Source organism: Fopius arisanus, unplaced genomic scaffold (genome assembly GCF_000806365.1).
Source record: "Fopius arisanus strain USDA-PBARC FA_bdor unplaced genomic scaffold, ASM80636v1 scaffold00085, whole genome shotgun sequence".
Classification (NCBI taxonomy): domain Eukaryota; kingdom Metazoa; phylum Arthropoda; class Insecta; order Hymenoptera; family Braconidae; genus Fopius; species Fopius arisanus.
In genome coordinates, this window is record NW_011887824.1 from 68384 (window position 1) to 95096 (window position 26713).

General features: G+C 34.3%; 1 protein-coding gene across 1 annotated transcript in view; it reads right to left on the reverse strand.

The window, feature by feature from the left end:
• The window catches only part of side (sidestep), a gene marked incomplete in the record, with an annotated part of 89733 nt that overhangs the window by 34470 nt on the left and 28550 nt on the right, over positions 1-26713 (reverse strand). The window contains 5 exon segments of the mRNA XM_011311179.1: positions 1592-1888; positions 7663-7890; positions 10770-10877; positions 11471-11676; positions 19335-19473. Coding sequence (XP_011309481.1) covers positions 1592-1888; positions 7663-7890; positions 10770-10877; positions 11471-11676; positions 19335-19473 — 978 coding nt within the window.

Genomic DNA, 26713 nt, shown 5'->3' on the forward strand with positions numbered 1-26713 from the left:
TTAAAGAGGTCTCCTTTTGCGTTTATCGCCCTAGGGACTTTCGAGTAATCTACATATTTTCGCCTATGTCGCAGTTCTTGCCGGCTTAGGGGACCGATTTTCCGAACGGCTTTCGGGATAGATATTGGTCGCTGTCAGCTCTCGTATTTTTTTTTCCTTTTGAGATCATAACTTCTTTCAGGACTTATTCTAGTTCTCTTTTTTTTGAGCATCTGCGTACATCACGCCTTAGGGTTAAGTTTCTTCCATTGTATTTAAAAGATTAGCCTATGTCTAATAACTCGTTTCCACCTCGACCCATCTCTCTCTCCACAACCTTACTCCTGAGCAGCGCGGGAAACTACCACCTTTCCTCCGTTCTGATATCAATTTACGTTTTCAGTTTTGATTCTGAGGAATTTGGTTTCACTTTGGTTTTAATCCGGTTTATTGGTTCCGAAGACAAAAGTTTTGGTTGACAGGGGAAGAAGGGCGGATAACGTCCGGTTTTTCGGTACTGAAAAATTGGTCACGATACTAAGCGCCGGTGTATTTTATTATCGAGCGTCATATGTAAATGGTTGAATAGAAATCTAGCAATCATATAACGTTAAACCGAAATGTGAAGAGGAGAACTAACAGACCTGAAACGATAATGCACATTTCAACGCTTTAAAAATATAATAAAAATGTAACAAGGCAAATTATGTGTTATTTGTTTTTCATATTTTGTTTTCTATCGATTTCATTGGTAGTAATCTTTCAAATGGTTTCGTACAAAGAAAGACCTGGAGGTTTTGTTTTCAATCTAATTCCACCCGAAAAAGTAGTTGCCATAGTAGTCACTGCTCTATTTCAAAAAGTTGCATTGAACAATTTGAAATTTTACAGAATGGAGAAAAAATTGTTGACACACTTTAATGGAACCGAAAAAATTTCCACATCAAGGGGAATTGTTGTATAAAATCCTATATGATTTCGTGAAGAATTTGCTTTGATCCAGTTAAAGAAATAGCGGTAATTCTTGTTCCAGGGATTATGCATTTAATAAGCGACAGGAAAAAAGATAGAAAAGCAGAGAGCAAAGGGGAGAAAAAATTGTTCGGACAGTGTAATCGAATTCTGAAAGTTCACTCATCAAGGGAAAATGTCGTGGTGAATTGGTGGGCGACTGGTACGTACTGGCCACCGATCTGACAAATTTTAGGCCACGAACACTCATTGGTGGATGAAATTGGCCAGAGGTAAATGGCTCTCTCTGCCTCACTTTTACAGCGACATTTTCCTCTCTCTCTCCATCACTCAAAGCTTTGAAGTATATATTCCCCGAGGCATTATAGTCTGTGAGCGTTGAAGTAAAGTCCACTCTTCAGATTTTCCTCCCTCCTATCTATTTTTTCACCAATTCCCCCCCATTTTCATCATTTTCTTTTTTCCATTATTGAAATTGCAATCGTTCTCAAAATGAAATCAGTCAAGTAAGTGGATTATATTCCCATTCAACTGGGAATTTACTTGGCGTTTGTGCGATAGCCTGGGGATAAAAATTGCTGAGGCACAATGAAAATTTAAAAAAAAAGTGGAAGAATGCTGGACAATATCATCAACTCACAGGCAACTCGGAGTTGACGAATCTCTTTGAGTTCACCACCGGGAAAATTGTGATTGACCGCTGTACAGCTCAACTCTTTGCCATCGTCGTCGCGATCAAGTACTAGAGCAAGTTTACTCAACGTGGAATTGCTTCGTTGGGTTGTTGCTACACTTGGGTCACGGAATTTTAGTCCTCCGAGACTCCATCCAAGGGTAGCGGCTGGCCAACTGCCCCATGTTTCACATACCGCTGCTATTGGATGTCCAGCGAGGATGAAGTCATCATTTAGACGTATTTTCACTGCAACAGGCTTCACTGAAACCAAAAAAAAAAAACATGAAATCACCTCATGTCCATTGTAATTGTCATCAAAATATATCCAAAATAAGTCAAAAACTTATTATATTTCATTCAATTGGCAGGATAATAATGTTATTTATTCGGTTAATTTTCGTTGTTGATAAATATGTACGCGATTGATAAACGGCGAATGACACGTAAGCCGTACCAACCGAAATTGGAATTTGAATTGGAGATATCTTGCAGATGCATCAACAGAAAAAATTACTCCACTTGAGTCGAGAGTTTCATGACGAATCCTCTTCAGAGTGATTCGTCACCACAATGATATAAATATAAATATAAATATATATGTTTAAAAAATGAAGAAGGCAAACGAAATCAAATGATTTTGAATTTTTACAATCCCAAAAAAGTTATGGAAAATTCGAAAAAGTCCCGAAAATTTGAAACAAGCAAAATTAATTTTTGGGACCTTCTCGAATTTTTCAATTGCATCCTGCAAGTTCAAATAAATTGCGTCATATTCAAAATATTGTTTTTCAATAATATTTTGACTTCTCTCAAATTTTTACAGCTCTTGACATTCGTGATCTTGGGAACTGCCTAAATTCCATTCCACATCACGAATTTCCTTGTATTTAATACTGATGAAATCTAGAAATATATTAATTTCTTCACTTAATCTAATGATTCCAGTATTAAATATTTAATTGATACTGATTATTCGTCAAGAATTTTTTTCTTTATGACTGCAATAGATATCCAACATTTAATTGCTCCAGTTATATGGAACAATTTCCACGAGTGTATAATACAGCGCTGCCTTAATTTATTGAACTTGCGGAACTAGTTGAATTAATGAATTACGAGGAGATAAAGTGGCTCTGTCGAAGATGAATTGAATTGAGAAGTGTCACTGATTTATACGACGAATCAAATCCACAGAGATTATTACCTCCCGTTCAACTATGGAAAACTCGTCGAAAATGGGCGCTTGGCGCCTGTTGGCTATAGAATACAGACCTCTACATGCTGTAAAGTTGGCGGAAAATATTTCCACTATTGATCCCTTTTTTCGTTAACTGATGCTTTCGCAGTGGAAGTTTTGTATTGGTACTACAGATACGTCCGTGGCTCATGGGATTTAACACACGAATTGAGGAAAAGTCGTTTCACGGTTTCTGGCAGCGGTTCTTAAAGGACAACCGTCGCGGCTACTTGGAACGCAATCAGCTGTAAATTAAACTATCTCGGTTTTATCGGTATCACAGTATCACGCGGTTTTACAATTACTAGGGATAAGTGGAGGGAAATATGAGCTTGAGGCGAGGTATTCCGCGAACATTTTGCCAATTTACAGCAAATCGGAGTTAGACTGAAATTCTGGAAAAACTCGTTTTTAAAAAAATCATACATTCCGTTCGGTTTCTCGTCACTTTAAATTGATCGAAATTTCATTTGAAAGTTGAAATTGTGTCTAATTGAATTTTACTACCAATTTCTACTAAACTGTTGATGAAATTCCACTGTTTTCACAAGTACGCCTTAATTGAATGCGCCTATCGGAAAAGTGATGAAAAATCTAATAACTCCGATCTTTATTGTGTAAAGAAAAATATTCTACCATTCGGTGAGATAAAAATTCTATAAAAATTACACGGAAAAAAAATGATTCGGGAAATCCCTTTTCTAGTTTGTAGGCTCCAGAAAAATTATGGGACTTTTTTCATTTTCTTCTTATTATATTTCTATAAAAATTGACTTAAAATTTTTTCGCTTGCGGCTTGCGTGAAAGGATCTGCAATTTTTACTGAATATTCCTCTCTAAATTACGACAAAACTCCACAATTATTTATTTATGCAATTCAATAATATTAATTGAGTTTTCTCAACCTTCAAGGTTTTCATCCCTTAATGTTGATTGGCTTTATCCAATTAATTAGTTCTAGAAGCAATCCATTTGATCTGCACTTATCCTACTTCATGTCTTCATTTAAGTTGTAGAAAAATTTCCTGGGGAATAATTCAAGTAAATTTACGCGTGTAAAAGTATACGAGTAGATAGTCATACCCAGTGGGATACAAGTCCAGGACGGAAATGTAAATGCGAAAAAAGAGTCACACTGCAACTCGCGCAACGTGGGTCCATAATATTTTTATACCCAACTTCCGAGAAATTCTTAAACCGACAAAGGAGAGTTTAAGAAGCACCAAAATGATGACTGGAATTTATCTCACTTCCGTTTTGCCTCTACCCTTTTACATCGTTCGCTATTTTTGAATATTTCTTTGTCCTCGTTTCTGAAGTTTTTTGCATTATGAATAAAATAAGATATTACGCAGAGGAAAACAAAACGCCATACCCTCGTTTTTCATCCCATTTATAAACAATCATATTTTTAATTCTTAAACTCCTCATGACTTTCTTCATTTAACTCTGTAATTACCTGTGCTTAATGTATTCAATTTTAATTTCTCTTCATCGTTCATTCTTTGTGACGTCCACAAGTAATTGATTAAATATTTATTTTTTCACTTACAAATTAATCTCAATTATGGAAAAATTGGAATTGCATCAGTTTTAATCTTTGAAGGTAAATGTACGGTTTAGGTCGACCAAAAATAATAATCATGAAAATATTAATTTCTTTAAGGAAAATCCATTTTTATCCTCTCGGTATCCAGAAATAGGAACATAGAAGAGAGGATGAAGCAACAGAGAGAAAAATACATCACCAAATAGTTCTGATGTTCTGATGTAAACTCGGTTGTCCCTGGAATTCCCTAAACCCTTTTGAATTTGAATTCCCACAGAAGGCTAGCGGCGAATAAATCACTCGTCGTGTCTAGTCAGTGATGGTAGGTGGTCGGGTGAGGTGAAGTCAGAGTTTAGTGAAGTGCTCGGAACTATTTGAAATCCATCCTTCCATGTGTCCATTGTCTCTAAATGTACCAATATGTATTGTCTTTCGTAGCGACTGGATAACGCAGAGAGCAGTATATTAACAACCATCTGTCCTAAACTAATTTTTCCCCTCCAAAATGCTGCCCAAATCCTTAATTGGGTGCCGGAAACCCATCCACCCAAATATACAACATCCAGAATGGTTTGGTAGACCTGAACTAGACATTTACGGATATTTTTTCTGGGGGAACCATCCGGTCATTCATTAATAAACAAATAATTATGAATTAATTAATATATACTAAAAATATAAAATTAAAAATAAAATTAAAAATAAAACTAAAAATAAAATTCATGGATTTTTCAACTGTTATGGGTCAGTCATGCACTTTCCGACTAGAATCCATTTCCATAATCAATTTTCCAATGCAATTTACGGACGGCTAATTAATACATCGTGCACAATAAAATGTCAATCGATAATACTGTTGACATTTTCAAATACTTCAGAGCTTAAACAATATTACGTTATTCGTCCACTAATTATCATTAATCATATTCCATACGAAATTCAATGAAAAATCAATTATTCTCAACCGGCAATATCGACTGCGAAGAGGAAATAACGAGACAATTGACGAATCTGTCAATTTTAAACATCTCAAACTCTCTATTAAAATGTGATAAAATAAAAATATCCGCGATATATTCCTCGAATGAAAAAGCCGAATACACAATTCGCTGAATAATTTATAACTCATCAGGAGCTCATTGGAGTATTGCTACAACCCTAAACATAAATTATGGAAATCGAGGAAAATGCAGCAAGAAAATTATTAATTAGCACTTAGGGCAGATAGAATATTCATTTTAATGAATATCGTTATGGATTTCGATAAAATCCTAATAATATTGGGCATTGGCCGGGCTTTTAGCTGGACAGCAAAGCGGATATCAAAATTTCAAAATCAATTTCCTCTTTAATATTCCTCTTGCCTTTCCATTTTCTCAATTTTATATTGACAACAGGATATTAACGTACCACAGCGGGACGTTGAGTTCAGCACCAATAGATCTACACTATTATTTCTAGTACTCGTGGTTTTTGCGAATTCTTTCCGTCATGCAGTCCTTTGATAACACGAGAATCACATATAGTAAATACATTTAACTAAGCTCTGCTTCACACCAGTATTTTCAATGAAAAAATACACAATAGTGTTGCGCGGGTTTGCATGGGGGAAATGAGGGCATGGCTTTTTTCAACGAAACATTTCAAAGGACACTTTTTTTTCCAACCAGCAGTAAAGTTTATTTTCATGATATCGCGTTGCCATAGACGACAGAATAAAATCAGGCGTATCAACCGCACGAGATTACTCTGTGTAAAAACCACTTATGGTCGACAGTATAAAGCTTTTTCTCTCTTTCTTCTTTGTTTTTTTTCTGTCTTCATGTATGTATGTGCATATACAAATAAAGATGACGGGTAATAAAGTGAGAAATAAAATACAGAAACGACTCAGGAAAACTTTCCATTGTATCACCTAATATGAAATGTCTGGATTTGCAAACAGTTCATTGCATTATTAACGTAGCGAATCTTTTTCACTAACTTCATCATCATTTTTAGTCTGCCATTCGAGCAGAAGGATTTTAGTCTATTTAGTATTTTGAATTTTTACCATTTTCGATTTTCTTCGGTCATACCGGTCTCCGCAGATGATTACTAATTTTATGGCGAGGCGAATACATTTTAAGTATTCCCCTCGGGGAAATATATTTAGAATAAAATTTGACCAATTCTATACAATTTTCGAAATTATAAATATATGAAAAATCGATATACAGCATATATTGTGTAGATATTTTTGGAAATACACGGTTATCGTTCATGAAAATCTAATAAATGATCACCACTCATATTATTGGATAATATTTTAACTGTCAATGATGGAAATTGAAGGACAATTATAAATTATAACGAGATAATAAGAGTCACATTAAGGATTATAAAACGTCAGTTGTAGAATTTTTCAAAACAACAGATTTTGTGAATTATTCTCGTGCGAAAATTGAACGCGAGTCGTGAAAAACGTGAATTTTTATCACGTTGACGCCATTTCAGCGACTTTCCTCGGTTTTCATGCACCATCCAACCTGCCGTATACACTATTAATTGATTATATTCACTCCATTTACAGCGAAGAATTTCTCATAAAATTTAAGGATAATCGCGGGATAAATAGAGGCAATAAAAAGAGTAGATGGTGCCTATATATTTTTCTACTATATATGTTTCATTGTAATTATTCTGGATCAGGTAAATTTATGAACAGTCTGTAATTATTCCTGACAAACCAAATGGTCAGTCGATTTAATTATCCTTTTGGTTGGAATGGTGCTTCTACCCTTGAATTTTGATTTGAATAACTATCGAGCCATTGGTTAAAAAAAATTCTCATCCATGACACACCATTCAAACACAAGTTACCCAAATTTCAAACGTTTCTATTTCACGTTTAAAACAGACAATCTCCACCAGAAAATGGTCATTGAGTGGATACGTTTCAAGATAACGCGGTAGCGTATCGGCCAAGTACACGTTTCATATGCGACTGACCACCGAGAGCCACCAAGTATTTATACATCACACAACTTCCCCTTCCACTACGTCCAATCAATTTTTTTAGTTAATAAATTGACGCGATCATTTAGATAAAACTATCCACCATAAAAATTAAATGAAAAACATGACAAAAACGTTAAGAAAGAACTTATTGTTGAATTCAAATGAATAGTCAAGTGAGAAGTTGGAGATTTATATAATTCATTAACAAGGAAATTGGGAAAGTAAGTTTATGGAAGTGATAGTACTCACGATAAATATCCAAAGGAACTTCTCTAACCACTGGAGTGGACATCGGTCCGGACTGAGCTCTGCACTCCAACTTTGAACTCCACAAAGCTCTCGTCACTTTGCCAATAAACAAATGATTGACAGTGAACTTGGTAGACACCGCAATCGCTCCGGACATTTCAGGAACATCGACATCCTTGTCAAGGAGTTCTCCATCTTTCCACCACGTCACCAATGGTTTTGGTTTCCCTGGAATTGGAATTAGAATTATTGAAATGATCCTTTTACCCCGGAATATGCAGCATCGGATTTATGGGAATGTCATATTGCCCCCGTGGGAGATATTTCGCATGGGCCAAATCAAATTATCATTATTCTCTTGCATGAGAGTTCTGGTTGGAAAACAACGCTGGAATACCTCTAATACTCGTGAATTAATTGCTGTGAATGTACGAGTTGCTAATAACATCGTAATAACCACAAATGTCTCTTTTGGACTGCTATTATTGCACCTTTATTGGATTAAGTCGTCGACGTGTGTTAGGAGTGTGATATTGAGGTATTTTGAAGGTGATTTAGTATTCGTTAAACATTAAATTCTATTTTGTATTTTCAAGATCTGATGTGTCAAATGAAAGCATTTTAATCTTTGAACTTTCGGTTTTTGTTTGTATAATGCGAACCCATTATGCCTTAAAATGCCCGAAATTGTATATTTCTTAACAAGTGCGGAAAAGTGATTGTTGGCGTGTGGGGGGTTTATAGCACGAACCAAAGACGAGTGGTATAATTCTACATGCCAAAACCAACTTTCAGCACGAGTTGCGAACAATATTTTTCTTCGCACTGTGCGGAAAAGTCACTTTTCGGACACGCCAAGGGAAGCGGATTGAATTTCAAAAATGGCAAACGACTTTTTGACAGTGTATTGCTAAATTATTATCAAAAATAATTGTACTTCATCCTATTCTAAAAGGGACACGCTTAACACAATCGATTATCTCGAAAATCTCGAAATCATGAAGCCGCGATTCGTTATTGGTCCACCCAAAGTGGCGCGAGATTTCAAAGTCGCAAGTCTTTTACAGAAATCGTTTCATACCCGTTACGGACTCTCGTCCTATCTAAACGGGAGATGGCCGTATCGAATCGAATCGAACCTTTCGAAAGTTGAAGCTTAAAAGCTGACGCACTCATTCTTCACTGTTCATTCATTCATTAAGACTCATACCCATTTCCACTAATACTTCATCTTTCATTAACGTGTATCTACTGTAGTGTACACGAAATTCCTCATGTAGCATATGCATGGTGCCATCTATCTAAATTAACTTCAAGACAAGATTTTTAAAAATTTGTAATGGCTGAAAAGTTTAGAGTCTGACTGACATATCAGTAATAATAACCAACAAATTTCATATGAATGCGTGGTATTTAAACATTCTAAGGTTTTTCTATAAAATTTCAGGAGTAATTTTTAAACAGTATAATCTTTCGGATTAATAATCTGTGACAGGAGACACATGGTCTAGCACGTTTGGAGTCTCGTGTATTAAAAGAGAAATTCTCCACTTGTTTTAATTATAGTAAGGATGCACAACTGCACCGTCACTTGATACGGTAATACGGATTATATCCAGGTGTTTGAAGACACCAATGGCACATCAACTTGGTCCGCATTCCGTAATTTCTATGGTAATTCATCGTTGTCCGACATAGGAGTATGGGACATGCCATTTTGCTGTGAAACTATTCCTCCAGGAAACGAAATTTCCGTACACAGTACGTGCAACACCTCGGTTTTCTTTCGCGTATATCATATGCCTCGTGCAATAAACGAAAATGCGACTTGTTTATATTCCGTGTGTGAAACTCTATTTCCTTTCTCTTTTGTCGAGACAAGTATTATAATTTTTTAGTTGCCCCAGGTATAATTCTGCGTACATGCTAATTATCACAATATTTGCTCGCGTTTATAGAATACCGCGAAAGTTACAGTACAAAATTCACGAAAGGAAATAATTAAAAATCAGCCGGGCTTTTTCGAGCAGTTAATTGTTTATTCGTCGGTTTCTTTCTTCCTCAGAAATAGAGTGGTTTCATAGAGTCACGGGTTAGTAAATTCGGTTGTTTAACAATTGCTCTTGAATGAATGGGAAAAATTCACAATAATTTTGTATCGCAAAAAAATAAAAGACATGTTTCATTAAAATTATACTTAAAAAATGGAATAAGGGCAATATCTCGCGATTTTTGGATAAACGGATCTACACATTTCGATTGCTCGATATGATGACCACTAAGATGAGTATTTAACAAAAATGAAATCCGTCGAGTGGTTCATGAAATATTCAAAGAAATACATTCACACAAAAAGAAATAAATCACAATACGAATCTTATATTTTATGGGAGCTACAATTCTATGAAATGACCACTCGCTGTCTCAATTTTTTATTAATCGATCATGTCCACAGAGTTTTCTAATGATCTAACCGACAAACGGCGATATCATGAAATTTCATCCGAACGAATGTAGATATTTTCATTCATGTGGATAGAACCCACTGAGACGAGTATTTTGAAAAGAAAAAAATTGTAATCCGCCCAGTAGTTTTTGAGATATTGACAAAAGACTAAATTTAAAAAAGTTGCTATTGGACCTGAAACATAGCGTCAAATTAAAGGTTAATCATACCGATCATAAGTTGAAAGTTCACATTTTTCGCGGAAAATTTCATTGTATTTACGTCGAATTATTTAAAAATTAATCTTCAACATTTCAAATTTTTTATTATTATTTCGTCTTCTATAACATTGTAGACATCTTGCGATTGGAATTAGAGAATCTAAAAATCGGTTAATCCACGGTTTCCATTCGACAAGAAAATTGGAACAAAAATTTCAGAAAATGTAGTACAGTAAAAACTTCCGGAAATCGACGCTCAAAATTTAGATAAAAAATCAAAAACAAGAGGATTTATTGGGAATTCCGAATCACACCTGATATAGTGGAGCGGTTGTGAGTTGAAATTGCATGTCTTGATTTATAATACGATAGCAAAGAATACTCCACAAATTTTACAGATTTTCTCCATATACTCTAAGATTTGTAGACGATAATCTTACCTCCCGAGACCTGACAGGTGAGTCTCAAATCGTATCCCTCGAAAAAACGTGAAACTCCCTGCACCTCTCTGCCCTGGGCATCGTAAATAACCGGCCGGGAGGGATGCTCTGTGAGATAACGAGACACAAAATTAATTATTTTTTCCCACGTACTTTGTCATCAGATCTGTCAACATCAATGAATGGGATTAGAACAAAAATTCAACATCTCGTACGGAACGATTCGTTGAATACGCTGGCAAATACCGAGGTATTAACTCTAGTTATCTGCGCTCATGCATGTGATGTGAACGGAGAAGTTCTGTCATTAAAAGCGACGTTTTAAAGGGAGAGAGAGGTATGGAGGGGAGGGGGGAGATTGGGGGCGGGGGGGAGAAAAAAAGTTTGATAAAAGAGTGAAAAAAAAGAGTTTTGTGCTGAGCGTTGGAAGCGCAAAGCGGAAATGCTGGCCGGCGGGTCAAAGAGAAGTTACGAGCAGCACCAGTTTGAGAGAGGAGTCGTGCGATAAATCGCTGTGGCATTACAAGGGAAGCCACTTTGCTAGCCGTGGTTCGATAGTAAAAAAATTTTATTCGCCGAATATAATGTGAAAAAGACATTAAAAAATATCATTCATCTGGCAGCTTTATTATCTTGATCGAAGATCGTTAAGAGGCAACTGTTTATAACGGAGAAAAGACTAGTGAAGATGAGGAACTTACCGATGAGTGTGAGATTCACTTGGAAACTGCGGGTTGGTGAATTGAAAAAATCAATACGACACCTGTACATGCCTTGGTCTTGCTGTGTTACCTTGCGAATTTTCAAGCTGGCGTGATGATAGTGACTGATATCGAATATTGCACGGTTACCCAAATCGTTCGATATGGGAAAATGCACGGGCCCTTCATTTTTTCTGGCGTCGTAACTAAAATATAAGAGAAAAGGTATAAATTAGATTTGGGAGAATGTTATCGGAAACTTGTTGAGCTTCGAATCTACGATGTGGGCTTTTTGATGGTATTGGTTAGCGGATATTCTGGTTTATAGGGAATTTATTTCATATTTTTGATTCCAAATCGGGCATTGCCTTCGTAAAGTCCGAAATTTTCGTTTTTTTATGGCGGCATCGATTATTTTGTCTCGGCGATTCAGATATGTGATTTTTAAATCATGTCTGCATGTCTGTATAGGACTATTTTATAGTTTTTCAGCAAACACTAAAAAAACATTTATTAAAATGTTTATAATAGTCCGTTAAATTATTCGTTGGAACGTTACATCCATCGAGTTCAAACTTGGGGATGATTTTTTTGTTCGTTCTTGAAATATTCAATTTTTATGATCACCTCTGGGACAATATTGAGGAAATATGGGCGCAACGTTGTCACAAGGTGGATGCAATGTTGACGCAATGTTGATGCAACGTTGACCCAATGCTGGTGCAATGTTTACAATCAATTCCAAGTATACAGTGCTTCTGTTACTGATTTAAGAGATTCCATTAATTCATATTGAATTGAACAACTGATAATTTGTCACATTGTTGAACTCTTATTTTGACTGAATGGGGAAATACAGACGATAATATCGATTGTTCAGATTCCTCCAACAATTTTAATTTATTCAAAAGCATACAAGATTCCACTTGTTCATCATAATAAAATGGAGAGAGACAGAGAGAAGTTTGTCAGAATGTGAGGGAAGACATGTACAAGCCATGAAAATAGTTTTTCACTCTGTCGGTTGTATTTTTCCCTTCACTTTTGTAATATCGATTATACGTCTTAGCAATGTGTTCTAGGTAACTCAATACGAATTAAAATGATATTTCTCGGCACTCTCTGCATTCGACAGCCCCACGACCACCGTAAACTCAGAGACGCGAAACTGAGGCAAATAATAATGAAATCTATAGAAGGAAGACAGGCATCCACTGGTTTTCCTGCGGCAAATCTATATACCATAACTCTGAAAAGACCCACGTGTGCAAGGAGTTGGAAATGTTTCGACGAAGAAAGTTTGAGCCCTCTGCACTCTCCCTGGAGAATCCAACGCGCGAAATCCGACGATTCGAGGATTCCACCTCTTTATACCCTAACTTCATTTCTATCTTTCTGGCGAAGTGGAGTTAAACTTTGTTAACTGTACTGAAAATACTCAGATAAAAATCGAATTTCAAACGAATGATTTTGTCAAGTTAGTTTCTTCATTAATTCCGAAGATTTCTTTTGAATGAAAGCTAACTGTTCAGTATACAGTATTCTTGTTTCAACATTAAACAATCGTCCTTAAATATTCAGTTTCCAATTTGTTGTGGTTCAGGAATAAAGTCAGATCAATCCTAAAAAATATGTCGTGGAATCTTATTTTCGTTTTTGATCGGCTAGATTACATGATTAAAAATGCAAATTACAATTTTAAATGCCCGGCTTACGTTTCCAATTTGGTACTTTTCCTTTTCAATATCAAAAAATTCGGGATTCGAACGTGTAAGTCACGAGATTAAATAGCCAGCACGTACATTACCAATTTAAAATCCCAATTCATGCTCGCGTTTTATCATTCGTATTCACAATATTCCGTTTTTGTATTCAATGAAATTTAATGGATTTTCGTTTCAATGCGTTTCAAAATTGTACGTTTCGCAGGTTACTTAAAAATTTATCACTCTCATAAATTTAAGGCCATTAAATATTCCTTTCAATATATCTTTCATTTACAGCAATAATTAGGCGAATTCTATAATTTGCTTTGAATTAATAGTCATTGACTTGACTGTTACGTTCAGATCTTTATTATCAATATTTTTTTAACTTAAAAACAATGAGACCTCTATTTTTCTCTTAATAAATTAATAAATTATACCAATACTCATGCAAAAAACGAAATCCACTCGGAAATACATGGATTGTTCAATGAAAAAATAATGAAAAATCCCAATCAATCGTCGCTAGTCGTCCGACTATAATTGTATGCTTCAGTAATTTGTCCCTCTGATAATCACCGCTGAATAATCAAGCATCCATGTACTTCTCCCTGATATCAATTGCATCACATAATGTATCTCAACGACGTAAATTGTATTTTTCCACAATATCGTCTACTCGAAATATTTGCGAATTCATCCTGAAATGATTGCAATGCAAATTTATAGAGATGCAAGAAAATCACTGATTTACGCTTGGAGTTGAGGATCGTCGGTTGGGGGATATGAAAGGAGCGTTTGATCTTTCCGTAATGCCGGTAAAATATCTCCCCGTCTTTACCTCATTACTCCAGTCAAGTAAAAGAAAAATAAAATCAGGGTCTTCACAAGATTTTGAAAAATAAACCGCTGAGGCAAGCAACATCTATCGGACAATCTCCGGTAATGAGAAAGGAAAGATGATGAAGACACGAAACCCAAAACAATTTACAATTTACGGGATTAGCTATTGGTTTGTTGTCTCGATCAACAAATATTCGTGGCGTGTGAGGGACTGAGATTGGAAGTGGGATGATGGTGGTCGAATTTATCCATCTTACACTTGCACAACAAAACCCCGAGAAGCAATTTCTCCAACGTCCACAAACGGTTCATCTGCTGTGAACGCCGTAGCGATCCTCCAAACCCAACGACGATGTCGAATTGGGATAGACTCCATTCCATTTAGTCCTTGTTGCTCGATCGACTGTAATCATCACGTCTACCGTACGGTCTGACCACAATTGCACATATATAGACATATATATAGACGCGAATTGATGGCACTGGAGTTAGTGACTACTTTCCACGGAAATTCCCTCAGGAATTATTGGTGAATTCATCCTCTTCAGTCCCAATTCACCCCAATAAATTGATGAACAATCAATTCCAACAATATTTTTTAAACATAACATATTTTCCGAGGGAATTCGTCGAGGAGTTATCGGTGAATTGATCCTACTCAGTGTCCATTCAATGTTAGAAACTGATGAACAATCTATTGCGAGCAATTAATCAGGAATAATCTATTAGAATATCTATGAAATAGAATTTGAAAATAAGGTAATGGTGATAGATAATAATGTATCTTACAGATTGGCCATTCACTCCTGAAAATTGATGTACGATCAATTGAGAATAATCAATGAGAAACAAATTCTTGAAAGAGGACTTGGGAGAATTATTGGTAAATCCATCGTACTCAGTTTTTACTCATTCTTACCCATTTACCATTATAAATCAATTCAATTGATTGATCAATCAATCTTTTAAAACAAATAAATGTGCTAAACTCACGAGGCGGCTTTGAAAACTCCACGGGAATGAATCAAAGATTTATAATTATTCACTATTTACCATTAATTATTTACTTTCATAATGCATTTTTCTGAATGTCAAGGAAGGTAATGATTTCATGTCTTCATTTTCTCATCAAAAGGTGCGAAATTGGATTCAGTTGTGATGCGATTGTTGGAATATTTTAGTACAGATCCTCCATTGTTGTACAAAAACTACTCGACAAATATTTATGACATACTGAGAAAATAGTCACAGAAAAGAGGCCAGTTCACAATCGTTTCATTTTTAATTTTCTAGAACGGTTTAATGCTAAACATATGTTGAAATTTGAAAAAGGACTGTATTCTCTTGAGTCATAAACCTTAACTTTTATTCTTGTTTTTCATTTAGAATTTTTGCCTTTATGGTCAGGCTCAGTCTGTTGACAACTCTCCTCTAGTAAAGACGTGCCTTCCTCGTGTTAATAAAGAATAGTTTATCGAAATATTAAAGGACTTCTTAAAAATTATTTATTTACTTGCACCCATATTCCAATAGAGATAATTATCGGTATACATCATAACAACAATATGCTGTGGAAGTTATAGGGATGTTCAGTACCACCGAATTTGTTGAACATCAGCGTAGAAAATATCCACAATATTTTTGGAGGCTTTTGTTTCCTGATGGACATCCCATTATATCCAGATGTGGCAGATTTATCTGGTCCTGGATTTGCTAGTAATAAATAATCGTTCGTACACACCGTGTTGAAGGGGGATTATTACAGTAATTGAAAGATAACATAAATTTCGATGGAACAACATTACCATAAATAATGTGATTGATGTATCAGAAGGCACTGGTGTGTTGTTTGTCAGAAAGATCAAACAAATATTGCCATCTATTAAAACCAGAGCCCATCAATTCGCTGTGTACATATCACACATGCCCACAAAACTTGATCCGTTACTCCCATTTCATAGCAATATTGATATAACAGATAGACGAATTCGTCGATTCAACATTTGTACTACTAGTCGTAAGATAAAAACTGCCTCATTAAGGTTGTTGTCGCGTAGAATTTTTTTGCGACAGTTTTCGTTAACAATTCTATGGTGAATAGTTTGAAAAATTAGCAACAAAATGAGCCTTTCCGTTTGCAATTGACCGTTTTGAACTTGAGATATAAATTTTTGAAATTCGAGTGATTTAACACGTGTTTAAATGGAGTTTTGCCGATTAGAATTTTTTAAAAATCAACGGCTCGACAGTTTCAGAAATAAAAAAAAACGTGGAATATACATCGTGGGAGGAAATACAGAAAAAAAAAATCAAATCGATTGACCGTTTGGTTTACGGAATATAATTATCGGAAATTCATAAATTTATATAATTGAAAATAGTTAATATGGAAAATATATAGTTATGCTTTAGCTATCCATGCACAATGCAATCAATCAAGTGAGACTATATACCGCTAAAAGATTGTGTTCTAAACTGGCCCGTTTTACAGCGGATAAACTTTTTACAGAGACTGTCACGCGACAACCACCTTAAAGAGGAATTAATTCTTCATTAAAAGAGTGATTTTATCATCTTTTAATTTAGATAGTGTTCCAAGAGTTCGGGGAATAAGACAGGAAGTAACTCCTCTCATATTCCCACTTAACTCTTTCACCATTTAATTTTCCATACTGTCATGGGGCTTCTCTGAATGCGCAGTAGCATTTCTGATCTAAAATAATTATTCTCTTTGTCAAAGTGTTCGTAAGTGGTGATACTTCGTCCTCCTTTAAGGGAATGAAAAGGATTGCAGCTGCTGCATGTTTGAAGCACTACAACTCCTCGGCTTTGCTGAAACATTTTGCAAAAGCCACAAACTGCAAGGCAACAAATTGTATCGAGGTCTGGAGTCTTTTTATGAACGGAATTAATTATGAATGAGCTTACGAGAAGCAAAATATACAGACTCCCGTTACGGGAAGCGCAAAATGGCAAACAACTTCTGAAAATCGATTGAAATGTGCCACTAAACCCTTTCAACTAGTATCTCTTAGTGAAATTGTTATTGATTTATGAAATTTGTATAATTATGTAATGGAAAATGTACAGAAAACTATAAAGTAAAACTATAACTATAAAGATTGCTAGCAATTTGTTTCGCTTATAATTTAAGTTTAATTTAATGAGAAGACTAATAAATATCGAGATATTAATAAATATCGATAATGATCGGGACTAATAAATGTTGCAATGTGAAACATTATTTACCATTGCAAATTGAAAGTTTCAGTAAACGAAAAAAATCGGTAACGAAAATTCAATTGCTCATTAGATGAATGATTTGTTTTGGAAAAAGAGAAATTTCATTTGGCCTCATTCACAATTTGAGATTACGTTAAAGCACATGAATAATCATGAAAATATGCGAATAAAAGCGTGAATATTTAGCGCAAAAATCCTCAATTCCTCGACCAACTAAAAATAAACTAGAGAAAGATATGAATGAGTTATGCCCTTGTGCCATGGTAAAATTGAACCATAAAAACGAATGTACATTTAAAAAATATAAATAAAGGTAAATGCTGGGTGATGAGAGTGTGGAACAATTGCGTAAGAAATATGAAAATTCATCGTGCTCTGAATAAAATGCAACGGGCGACGTATGCAGTGAGAAGAAAAAAAAATATATCAAAAGTGGAGGGAGGAAAAAAGTAAATAATGAAAACGTGGAGAGAAATGTCAGTCACTCACTATGGGGTTGACAAGGGTATACATAGGGGAGAAAGAGGAAAATGCATACGGTTGGATGTTTCTCTCTGGTTTCTCTCATTTTTATATTCATTTATTTTCATTCTTTTTTTCAAATTTTAGGTACATATTTTTTTTCCCCTTACACTCACTTATCCTCATTCACTATAACATTTGTTAAATATGGCCAGTACATATTTTCTTTGATGAACAAACTTCAGTGTAAAGAGAGAAACTTTACAAATCAACAATTTATGTTGAGATTGAGATTAAACAAGCAGTTGACCGTTCCTAACGGTAGAAGACATATGATTGTTACTTCACATGTTATTTTTTTTACACTGTTTTATTTTGCCATCAATTTCATTGATAGTTGGTTTCAATTTCTTTATCTTTCATCTAAATAAGGCACATGTAATGAATATTTTGAAAGAAAGAAAAATTAAACCAGTTGAGTCGTCTTTCAGATATTTAAGAAAATCGTTTCAGATACAAAATTGAATATCTCTTGAACGAATCATCCGATTTAGCTCATTTTCAATACCAAACATTGAAGTCATAAGAGGAACCTTTCTGTCAAATTTCAAGTTGACATTTTGATTTTGAAAAATCAGAGATGGCGTACAACGCATTTTTCGAAAAACATGAAAATTGAAATATTTCGAAAACTTTGTGAGAAAATATGAATATACTCTGACTGATCCATATAGAGTACATTAAGACGAATATTTCAGAAGAATGAAGCTTCTAAACAGTTGGATAGTTTCTCAGATATTTGCAAAAAACTTTTCAGAAACAATTACCGATATTTCAAAAGCTACTCAACCGATCGGGCTGAAATCTAGCACAGATCAAGTCTATGTTAGGACCTATGAACTAACAGAATTCCAAATTTTTCGGAATTAATTTACCCGTCTGTTCTTTTTCTTTTGTAAAAATTGACCCTCAGTTGACCATCTGCACATACACACATTGCCCTCAAACTTGATATTTTTACGTTTCAGACCATTCTACGTCATTTCCAAGCAAGATTAAAGAATCGAAAAATCGAACGATCGCAATGTTTCCATTCAGAAGCAAAAATGGAATAAATTCTACCTGGGCGTTAATCCTTGTTCAAAGCAACGATTTGAACAATTTCAGATAAACGAAGAACAAAAACCAATTTTTGTGTAAAAAAATTACATCACAAAAAGGATAATAGATAATGGTTTTTGGCAATGGGAAATATTTTTTAGTGTAATAATATTATTGAAACTGAAAGTACATGAAAAAATATTGCTTTATAAATAACAAAGAAATATTTTTAAATAAACATTTGGGATCGTTCCCATCTCTTTTCTGTTTTACCGTGCAGTTGTGCACATTTTTTAACCAAAGCGTTTTGAAAATATTTTTATTTGTAATGTTTAGTTGTGCTTCGCATTTCTTCGAGGAAAAATTTGCCTATTTATTTATTCATTCATACATTTATTCATTTCGTTTTTCTCAAACCATTTTTCCAGCGCATTTTTTCCTGCTTCTTAAGAAGTAAACATTAATGTTGAGGTATGCTTAGTGAAAATTTTGAAATTTAGTGGACTTACGAATAAAAAGGAATTCCCTGGCCCATTTCATCCTTGAACCACAGCACCATAGCCACTGTATCATTAATTACTGGTGGAGTGACGTCACATGGTAATTCGACATCTTCATTCTCCTCAGCCCATACAAGTTTTATGGGTCCTGTAATAAAAGAAAATCTCAATATTTCTATTTATTAGCCCTTAAATAAATGCAACTAAAAATCAGATAATTCCAATTACGATCCATAGGATTTTTAGGACGAATAACAAAAACCATAATCGGTATAATCAAACCAACAAAATTTCCATAATAAAAGAGTTTCATTCTGCCACATATGAAAATTCAATTTCAATTTCGATCGGTACACACAATTGCGATATTTCAAAAATTCATGCCAGGTGTTACCGCTGCAAATTGAAAAATTTGCCGTTTTGTTAATTTTGCTTTCCACACCGGAAAAATAATTGTTTCGCGGTTTTGAAAAACAATTTGCACCTTGTGTGCAATGAACTTGATTTACAAACCGTCTTAATGCCCAAAAATATGGAATTTTACAAGTTACAAAAACTATCAAGTGCCTTTGATATTTGCAATTTAATTGCATATGCAGTTGACACCATGATGTTCCAGCATGAATGGTTAAAAGTTCATGCCCTTTTGTTTTCCATCGCCCAAAACCCGACCCCCAAAGTGTTCTCCGTTTACGAGGATCTCATTAATAATGAAATGGCCAAGAGTGGAACAATTCATTTGAGCCCAGGTCTCGCGAGCAATTCTGTATTCCCCTTACCTCTTCAACAAACGTCCTCTCATATTCAGTTAGCTGCAGTTTTCATAGTGGCCACTTGAGTTTTCGTTGTCTGGTATGAATTCATTCCAGTGATATTCAAATATTTTATATTACCAGCTTTTTAATTATTATTGGGAGTATTCTTTTGTTTATCTTTTGTTCATATTATCATACGATATAGTTTTCATAACGAGGAATCTTATACACTAAGCAGTTATTTTCCACCGATAAAAAAGTCCAATAAGAATTACGCGAAAAAACACGCGACATTTGTGACAGATTACGTAAAAGTGCTTGAACATAATGATTTGTGAAATACCTGTTAGATTTTACAGTTTCTACAAAAATTAGCTAACTTTTTCGCACTTTTAGGGACAGACCTGATAATTTACTGAACGTTTCAGAGTTTTCTCCTATATTTCTACAGAAATTCATCTAAAAGCATTCTGGTTCTACGTCAAGTGTTCTCCATAATTTTTCTTGAATATTTCTCTCGGGGTTTTGGCACCTGAATAGCGTGACCTCTTTGCAGGGTCAAGCACCTAAATCACGAAAAAAAATAAATTTGATTTGAGTTTATTTTAATCCGCAATCAGTCGCATAGATAAACAGCTTTCATAAATAAATACATAAATCTATATAGTCCAAATAAGAATACGTATTTCTGAATCGTGAAAACGTTTTTCTAAATCGGTGATATGAATTTTCGATTCAGAATCACAAATCATGAATCTAATATATATAGAGATTAAATAATTAAAAAATCATGTTTTCAATTAACGGACATGAATTCCCAAATCGGGAATATATATTTTCGAATCGTGGTGCTTTTTAGTTTGGATATTAAATAAAATGCAATGACTCGAAGTTCATTAAAAAAATCCAACCCCTTTTCCGATTTTTGTGGAAAGCTATAAATTTTTTTTTACCCGGAATGGAATGAAATTTATCTTGCAATGAACCCCACGAAAATCATATTTCACAAAGGGTTCATTGTACAAAGAGAAACTGTTTCAAAGTACCACTCATACTTTTTTAATTTCAAAAAAGTTAATCTGATTATTTAGTGAGTTTTATTGAATTCTCCATTTGATTATTTAGAGCTCAGCTGAACTATTGCCCTATATTTTCCTGGAGGACTAAAAAAAGCCACCACAAAGGTAATTGAATTTGTTCTGTCAATTAACTTCCCAATGAGAATTATTGATTTTCAATAAACCAATTCTCATTGAATTTTTTGATAATACTGGATGATTTGTTCGTCATTAAGCTATTAATAATGTCAATTATTACCTGACGAGTGAATAACTTCGGTGAGTTGCTTCAAACCAGATGGACGTTATGAAGTTTGGATAATTATCGATCAGAGTGGCTATTGGTTTTCTGCTGAATATGAATAATAAAAAACTCAGGAAATGGGGATTTTATACTGAGAACCTTCACTCGAATTATTGGACCGCTCATTCCATCGACTGAATAACCACAACCCTATTTATCGATGATACTCTTTTCAATTTCGCTCGAGGATTTTGTTTTACTCAGTAATGATCATATCCGATGGTCGAATCTAACAACGAAATGGGTACATGAATGTGAAATGATGTGAAGCTCTTCATAACGCGACCGCTTCTGATGATAATAAAGCGTTATACATTTTTTTTATGAAGAAATTCAATGGCTCTATTACACCTCGCAATCGCCAATTACGAAAATGAAGGGAAACAGCGAATGTCGTCCCATGACAAAAATTGAATTCATTCATAAATAATTGATTTAAGATTGAAGTAAAGTGATTTTTCTCTCTGGGGTATGAGCTATGTTATTTATTCAATATTTTTGTTTTATTTTCTGCATGGAAATAAATTTTTAGTGAACATAAAGAAAAAAGAAATCCAAGGAAGAATGACATTAATGGGAATTAAAGAAAATAAAAGCGATGAGTAAGTGAATTAAAAATTAAAATTGAATGTAAAAGGACTTATGACTAGTCTGAACATATAAAAATTCATTACATGGAGAGAAAAATCTATGAATTTTTATATTGTGATTCCGATAAAAATTACTGTGCTGCCTTACAATCTAGGTGTAAACTGCAGGCCTGAGAAAAATTACTATGCCATGCAGTAATATTTCTTCATCGGCCGAGCAAAACTTCGTTATCGGCCAAATAAAAATTCATAGTCGTCGCAACAGTTACCATTGTTAAATTCAACTTCGGTAAGAATCGGAAACATTCGACATTCATCGCTAACCAATCATATTGGGTTAAAAAATGTTTGGAGAAAATGCTGTGTAGCACAGTAAAAATTAAAAGAAAGCACAATAAAAAATACTGATCTGGATAGGAATTTTTGAAGGATTTCTATCAATTTTTCTTTCAAACTCAAACAAAAAATGATAGACCTTCAAATTTGATAGTGCTGTTTAGTAAATCTTATGGAGCCACACATGATTAATTACGGAATGTATAAGAAAATTTGACATATTGATAGTAATTTTTATTTGTGAATCAAAGAAGTTCTAGTATTCTAGCATTTTGCACCACGATTGTAGTGCTCGGCACAGTAATTTTTTTGGACTTTTCTCTCAGTGTATAATGAGAGAATAATGAATTTTTAATTTATAGGGTTTATTTTGTCGACCAGAAAATTAATGCGATGGGGTTTATGGCAGAACATGGAACAACGACGAGCGTGAATATATCCAAGCTTCAGAAGAAGAATTTAGAGCATAATAAATTAATACTCCCATAAAAAATTAAGAGTGGAGGAATTAGAAATTCGTTGCCGTATTTTCGATGCTGTTCATAAATGTGATATATATGATATCTTCCTCATCTTCTTACTAGAAAAAAATAAGTTTTTTGAATGATATTGCTCTAGATCGGGATTGGTAGTTTTGCTCCAATTATTTTTAGTTCAATGATTCCTTTGATCCGTTTTTGATTCGTCCAATTGATTTTTTAGTATTTTTTTAATTTGTACAATTTGTTTTGGAGAAAAGTTATTGGATTTCAGTCTGAGTTATGAAAAGATGATTGCATATGCACTGAATTGGGTTTATAATCGTAATTCCTCTTGACAATTGAGTGTGGTGTCATGATGATGTGATTATAGAACTTTTAATCTAAATTAAATTAGATGAAATAAAATGAAATCAATTAAACTAAAATCTCAGACAGAAAAATGTTTGTATTTTTTATATTCCGTATCCGTTTTTCGGATGCGGTAAAAATTACGAAATAATTCCTTATCAATACACCGTTGGGTCATCAGGCTGGTAGGTATTTTTTTACAAAATAGATCGTAGAATTCACAGGGCAGGTACCACCGGACATAATTTCCGCTCTAGCCCGAACTTTTTATTGGACTTCTCTTCGCTCGTGGATTACAATTCCATACGTAATTTTCACATTTTTTTCTGGTGATTTTTATTGGATTTTTCTCGCTGTGAGGAAATAACACTCTCACCTTCAACTCCACTGAAAATTAGTATTTATATAATTTTTGATCTGTCATAAAAAATAGTGTTACGCCCCAGATTTGATTAATTGCGTTATTGTTGAATATATGGACTGTAACTGGATTATGTTAATCAGCCAAGTAATAGATTACAAAAGAAAAAAGTCTCTTTAAGCCTTGGGCCAGGATTTTTTTTACCCGTAATTGCATTAGGGTTGTGTAGACAAGATACAGTTAATAATAATAATCATCATCCGTAAAGCCGCAAATTATTTGGCTTTTTTTACTGTTTAAAATTATCATATGCTGTAGGGATTTATTGAACCTTGTAAATTTAGTTAAGACTTATTTTAGGCTAAACGAAACCCTATTTCGAGGCTGACTTGGCAGGCTCTGACAAGATGTTATCATTTCACAGCCTTGGATAGAACTGACTGAGCTCAGTTATAAGTACCTCCCACGTAGTGTACAACAGTAGACTAATTAATGAATGACAATTAATTCAATAAAGTTGTACGACGGAATAAAAAATGAGCTTCTGGCTGACACCAACGTGTTGAAAATGGAAATTCCCATGGCGTACCAATATGAGCGCATTGTCAGTCAGTTTACATTCATATAATAAGGGCGAAATTCAAGGTTCTCACGGTTGGTATTCCTACAGCCATCATAATAGAAAGGCACATATTAGGAAGTGAGGAGGAACCTAGGGGTAGTATGATAGCGTCAACCAAAGTACAGACTCATGAGACGGTGTAATTAATAAATGCTAATGTAGGGCTTTGCTGAAAACCCGGAACCAAGTATTGCTTACATAACCTCGAGGCGACGAAGTATAACCAAGATCAAACTACCCAGGTTTCCACTTCATGAGACACGACAGTCGACCCTCAACGAATTCTCGAGATGCTCCACTGCGTATATTTACGTTTATCATGACTGGGCAAATTAATCTCTAGACATCGAGAAATTGATAATAATTCATATAGGAAATTAACCTCAATTGCCAATGGCTTGTGAAAATTATGAGTAAGAATCATTAGAGAATAATTGCACGATATTTATTTTGGGAATTATTGACTTCGCTGGGATATTGCCATTCCTAAATTATTGTAATTGATTAATATACTTTTTGTTACAGTTTTTCAATTTTATTAATTATTTGAAGGGGTTTTCATTTCATTGAACATGTTTTCGAGTTTTCCCATTCAAAAAGGACTGAACGTACTAAAAGGCAGAAAATTCGGTAATCAATGGGGAAAAAAAGAGTGAAAACCTCTGAACAGCTTATGAATAAAAAGTTGAATAAAAAAAAAAAACTATAATTAATAAAGAATCATAGCATAATTCAATAATTTTATAAATGAAATAATTATTCCAAATTTGATTTTAAATCGTTTTATAATACCTCCACCTAGTTAATATATAGCGATGAATAAAGAGACAAAAACAAACAGGAAAGTATTATTTTTTCTATTTTTCAAAATAAAAAAGATAAAAAATTGCAAATTTATGAAATAAGAAATGAACAAATAAGAAGATTCTGTTGAACTCAAGTTTTTTGGTTTTTCACAATTGAATCTTAATTAAAATCAGGCATTCTGAAGTGATAAATATAAAACAGAGCAATTATGAAAATTGCAAATATTTCCCATGGCATTATCTTGACATAAAAATAAAAGCATTGAAACCTTCTAGAAAATTCTCGACAATGACATTTCTCACTCCAGAAAGTTATCCAACAATGCGGAAATAATTCGTAAAAAGTCACACCACCAAATGCCCTCGACACTTCTTCACACTGTCATTGAACAGTTTTTTCCATTCCCTCCTAGCTCTTTGCCACAAGCTCTTATATCTCAATCCGACGTGTGTCCCGTTTATTCGTACCTTTTTTGTAGACAGTTTTGTCATGTGAAACAAAAATAGTGGAAAAAGGCGATCGCATAAAAGACAACAAAAGAGAAAGAAAAAGAGATATTAGGAAAGAAGATGTTAGAGAGAGATGGCCTTATGTGAGATATACATACGTGTGCAGATGAAATGGAGAAAAAGAAGAAATAGGAGTCAAACTAAACTACCGAATACGCTTTCGCTTCGGGGCCTTCTTTTCATTCGGCGGGCTTCCGCATCGTTTTTAGTTCCTGGGGAATGGAAATCCAATCGGTATGAACGGGCAAAACTCCACCCATACTCCTATGTATACTATATATGTCATCATGAACGGCTATTTCATTTCGTTGAAAGGGACTCAAGTTTTTTCTCCAGTTGAATGCATGGCGAGACTCTTTATTCTTCTATCTCTCAGGTCGAGGTACCAAGGATTGCTTCATGGAGATCATCTCTACTCTTGGATATGATATTTAAACAATGGAGAGATCTAGTTCAGTCACTCGACTCTTTTAATATTTCCATCGAGAATTAAAATTAATATTTTATCTCAAGGTAAACAGGCGTTGTTTATATTGGGGAATTCTATTGTTGACTCGGCTCCATGGGTTCCTGATTTTGTTGGTAAATTATTCCCAACGATTTTTAGTCGAAGAAGAATTTTAATTAGTGTTGTAGCAATTAACAATGTATAATAATTATATGTGATATATATGTGACGTAGTGGGTTTTAGCCGAAATATATATGTATGTATAATTAATACATATCACGTATATATAGCGTTATCGATGCGCGACATCTTTCTCGGATCGCAGAGAGACTATCTAAAATGATAAGCGCTTTTATTCAAAATGCAATGAGCTCGAAAAATAACTTCTCCATTGTTTAAAAACGTCATAAATTTACAATAAAAAACATCGTTGGAGCCAATTAGAATTGTAAGCCCATTCAATGGTGCACATTATTATTAGATTTTTTACTGTAGAATTTCTATTTTTTTGTTTTTAGAAAATCTGAACTGATACTCTATGATTTTGCATTATATAGTTCATATAGCCTTTGGAATTCAGCGAATTGAATTTTAAACTGAATTAAATTAAAGGTTTTCTTGACTCGTGTGTTTGGCAAGTTTTCGCCTTCGGCTCAAACGCCAACTCCACAAGAGTGAAAAATTCCATCCCAACAACCCGGAAATATACTATTTTGCACCTGCTGAGCCATAGATCAATATTCAGCATTAAAAAAATAAAATTATTC